Source organism: Nestor notabilis, unplaced genomic scaffold (genome assembly GCF_000696875.1).
Source record: "Nestor notabilis isolate BGI_N333 unplaced genomic scaffold, ASM69687v1 Scaffold32902, whole genome shotgun sequence".
Taxonomy (NCBI): domain Eukaryota; kingdom Metazoa; phylum Chordata; class Aves; order Psittaciformes; family Psittacidae; genus Nestor; species Nestor notabilis.
In genome coordinates, this window is record NW_009917537.1 from 1 (window position 1) to 4535 (window position 4535).

At 37.9% G+C, this 4535-nt stretch overlaps 1 protein-coding gene across 1 annotated transcript; it reads right to left on the reverse strand.

Moving 5' to 3' along the window:
* Positions 1–37: 37 nt before the first annotated feature.
* LOC104401635 (folliculin-interacting protein 2-like) lies at positions 38–1931 on the reverse strand (the record flags this gene model as incomplete). The annotated part of the gene is made up of 3 exons (XM_010009283.1): positions 38–184; positions 1066–1154; positions 1730–1931. Coding segments are annotated over 3 exons (438 nt in total), but the record flags the coding sequence as incomplete, so codon positions are not given.
* Positions 1932–4535: the final 2604 nt, after the last annotated feature.

Sequence of the window (4535 nt, forward strand, 5' to 3'; positions counted from 1 at the left end):
TTTTTTTTTTAAGAAAAAGGGGGTGGGGGAAGCTTACTGATTTTTGTTGATCTGTTCTATCAGAAATGTAAATTCTTTAAGAAAACGCTGGCATAGATGATTCTTCTCCAGGGTGCTGGACATCATATTAAGCCACACAGGCTCTGCAATCCTTGGAACAGAATATAGGTTCCAGATGGTAACTCTGCTCAAAGAAAAATCCACAAAACTAAGTGTTAGCATGCACATTTCATTCTTGCAAACAAAAGTAGCCCCTTTCCTCTTCTATTGTCCCTTGATTTTTATTTATTTTTTTGTAAGATCTAGGAGGCTAAAAAAAAAAAAAAAAAAATAAATAAATAAAATGGAAAAGTTTTACTCTTCCAGTAATTACTTGTGTCGCAGAACGCTAGTCTGTTTGATTTGGTATACCAGAAACTTAGTGTCTTCATATGAATCACATATTTGTCTTCCCTTTCTTGCATTCCCTCGTGTATTTGTATTCAGAAAAATGATTCAGAAATCATTTTGAGGGGGAATAGAACCCATTCTATTCATTGCAGTGATTCATTTCCACATTCCAGACATTACAGAAACTCCATCCCACTAAAGCCTTGTCTCTCTCTCCTAGCTTGCCTTTCTTGGCCTCTAGCCATACTTCCTTTCTTAGGTACCAAAACCTTTGTGCCTTTGACAGCAACTGTCTTGTCAGCAACTTAAGTCACTGTTTAGCATCTATAGCTAGGAGTAGACACCTCATCTGCATAAATACAACAATCAATCCACTCGTCTGCACAGGCAACAGCAGAATCCAACTCCTGATGACATCTTAAAGTCTCGACAGTCACAGCTATAGGTGAATATAACAGAACTATTTTTGCTCGTTCTGAAAATGGCTGAGCTGGTTTTACTAAAGTTTTCTAAAAACATGTACCCAATACCCAACACAGAAAATTTATTCACTCTAACATCAAGACTGGCTAAATTACAAGACCTGCATTCAGTTGCTTATAATGGGAAGTGACAAATATCTTTAGGGGGGCATGAGAAGAGCTCTCCTTGTAATTCAGAATTCCATTAACTCACCTGAATTCTCCCAGGGCATCCATGACACGGCTGATATAAACCTGCACCCTTTGGCTGGATTCTGCTATTTTTCTACATGAGATCATGGCCTTGATTAAGAGTTAAAGACACAAAACAGCTTCTTAAGGGATTCGCATTCTTCATCTTTTTAAGCTTCATTAACATGTCAAAATAATTAAGATCTAGCCCCAGTGCTATACAGCCACTCAGGACAGCAATAGCTGCCAACCTCCCTCCACCTCATGAGAGGCCAATCCCTGAGACTTGGGATGGGGAGAGATGAGAATATTTTTGAGAGTATGGAGAAGACAGCAACAAACATTTTGTGTCTCTCCAAGCGACTGCATGAAAGGATAGAATACCATCATTTCCACAGTCTCTGCCGAGTCAAGAAAACCTCACACCGAAATACGGCAAGAAGCAAAGAAAAAGAAAAGCCACCCATAGCATAAAACTCTCCATTCTTATTCTGACTAGAAAAGAAACTGCACCTCTTTCAGCAAATGCTGAATTCCTACACTGGGCTCAGGCTGAAGACTACATGTGTAAGGAGGGAGGGAAGCTCAAAACCACGCACCTTCTCCCACTCTTAATCTATCATATTCTAGAATACTTCATGCTGTTTGACACTTTTCCACATTCGGACAAAACTAGTATTCTGTACCTTTTCTATTGCATATTTCAGCTTGTTCATATGAGATTCAAAAAGAGGGAAGTGAGAGAAAAAGAAATCTTGGAAATTTCTCTGTGCTTCTTCTTTTTCAGGCAGAGAAAAGATTATGCTGATGGCAATTTTTTTCCTCCGAACTATTGCAGGATTGGAGCTGCAGCTTTCATCAGCCATACTAAACATTTCTTCAGTGGACCTGTAAGACAGATTTGTTAGGACAGTTACCTATGTATTGAGAGGTAATTTGTCTTCTATCCCTATTTCTCTATGCAGTAGAATGTAATTAATTCCTGGGTCTCCTTTGACTCATTACAGAAGACTTTGCAGTCACCTGTCTCTGAACAGAGGATACCCAACATTCTCATGGATAAGACCAATATTTGTTCAGATAGGAGGAAGACAACCCCCAAAGAGGCCAGCTCCTTAAGTGGTGTGAATAGTTTCCTCTGAAACAGAGCTTCCACAAAATCCCTGCTTCTGGATTTATCTTTAAGGGAGATTAAGAGAATGGTGACACAATACTCAAAATCATTAGCAACCAAGGTTAAAGGTAATTTCAGAGCTCTGAACTGCATTCAGCACACAAGCTCCTGCCTATGATGCTCTTCGATCTACACTGCTGTTCATGAGGGAAGTTGGGAAACACGCTACCTATGCTGTTCCAGCATCTTAAAATGGATGTTTTAAGGCACTTAACCATGTAAAATAAAACTTTCTATTTTAAAAGAAGACTAAATGTCACCACTTAGTAATTACAGTGAAAATGCAAACTTAACACCTACAAATACATGTGTGACTAGCTGAAAGTTAGATATACTTCAGTTTAAACTGAAATGTTTTCAGCTAAAAAACTACCCCAAACCCACCCAAATAACCAAATAGTGGCTATTTTACAACCATTATTATTTCCCCAAGTTCTGTTTATCCAGTTGATGGCTCTGCCACATCTCTTTCAACAGTTATGCCACTTTTCAATATTACATATGGGTTGATACAGGGATCAATACTGCTCAACTTCTTGGTTATCAGCCCAGCAGGTGGCTCAAAATAGACCTTCAGTGAGTTTGCATATGATGCCAAAGGGGAGGGGAAATGGTCAATGCACCAAGGAGGCTGTGTAATCACCATCCTTTTAGATTTTCAAGACTCCATTAGACAAGTTCCACAGCAACCTGATCTAAATTCTAAGTTAGTCCTTTACACAGGCAACTGATTTGAATGATATCCACAAGTCTTAGCCCAGCATAAGTTTTTCTGCAATTATATAAAAAGGTGGCAATCCCCTCACCCTGCTCCTCCATCAATACTTCCACTGCAGTGCTTGATACTGATGTTGCAGGATTTACAGAACTATTATTTTTTTCTTGCTTAAAGTTCCTTGATCAATTTCACTGAAAAAAGGTCTTTAAAAAAAGTATATACTTCAATGAGTAACACAGTATGATCAAAATATATCTTTTGGAAGAAACTTTAATAGAATAATGGCTTTTAATCCACTGGGAAATTATAGGGGAAGAAGGGTAAGAATAGACAAGGAAACCAGTAGGACAAAAATGGAGACATTCAGAGCAGCAGCTCATATGGAAATATCTTGGGTTTGGAGTTTCTTTGTAAGTTAAGATTGCAATATCAGTGAGTGGTAATTAAAAGCTTGAAGGCTTTTCATATTAGAATTATCTTGAAATGGAGCCTGTGGCATTTATAGACCACTATGAAGCAATTAACAAGAGGAAAGCCTGAATGCGAAGCATTCATTCTAAGTTATTTCTAAAAATAAATGGTTTACAGTATAATTGGCTTGACAAAGTTAAATATACAAAAGTTTCTCATCATAGAGGTACGAGTTCAGGAATACAGGAAAACACACACACAATAATACCCAGGAAAAAAAAAAAAATAAAAAATTGTGGGAAACTAGAGTTCAAGACAAAAACATAACCTCATTTGAACTTCAGGAACTTGCATGCAGAGACACAATTTCCCAAGGAAGTTGGGAAAGGATGGTCAGTCAGCATCTAAGAAACATCACAAGCTTTTGTACTGCTTCCCAGGAACAGAAATTGAAGAATTTAGGTCTGAGAGAAGCCTTTTCAACAAAGCTGCTAATGTAGCTTGCCTGCCAATTGACTACATGGAGCTCCAGCTAGACAGCTCATTTTCTTTGAGCTATTGGCCTAAATGTAAGTCACAGAGACTGTAGAATCTTGGCTGTACAAACTGAAGTACAAACTCTGCTATCACTGAAGTATTCAACCAGAAACCTACTGTTTTTCTGGCAAGTAATCAGAAAACAAGTATCTACTTTGGCTTAGAAACAATTGCAATTCAAGAGTAGTTTCTAGATAGTGGAAATAATAATGTCCTGTTTCCACTATCTTTCCCAAGCATAAATTCTCCACTGTGGAAGAAAAACAACCTACTCCCTACAGTGAAGCAGCAGCCCAAAAAGGCTGCTGGATTCTAAAGAATTTGTTACTTTAGTAACACTGAGGATATTTCTATATGTGAAATTTTGGCTACTTCTTGAACTGGGCTGAAATTATCTTATTTGCCCTAAATGTTTTAACTTTTGCACTGCTCTCAGCCTTATTTCTTTAGGAAACTAGATTAAAAAGTACTTCAATTTACTGAAAGCAAAATGCTTACTTGCTTATTCTCAACTGCAAGCATGATTTAGAAAGCATGACTGCTACACTGGCACCACTGCATTATTCTTAATGTTAAAAATGATTCTGCAAGAATATCCAGGAAAAAACTTTGAGTGTGGACATGTCATGGTTTAAGCCCAGACAGTAACTCA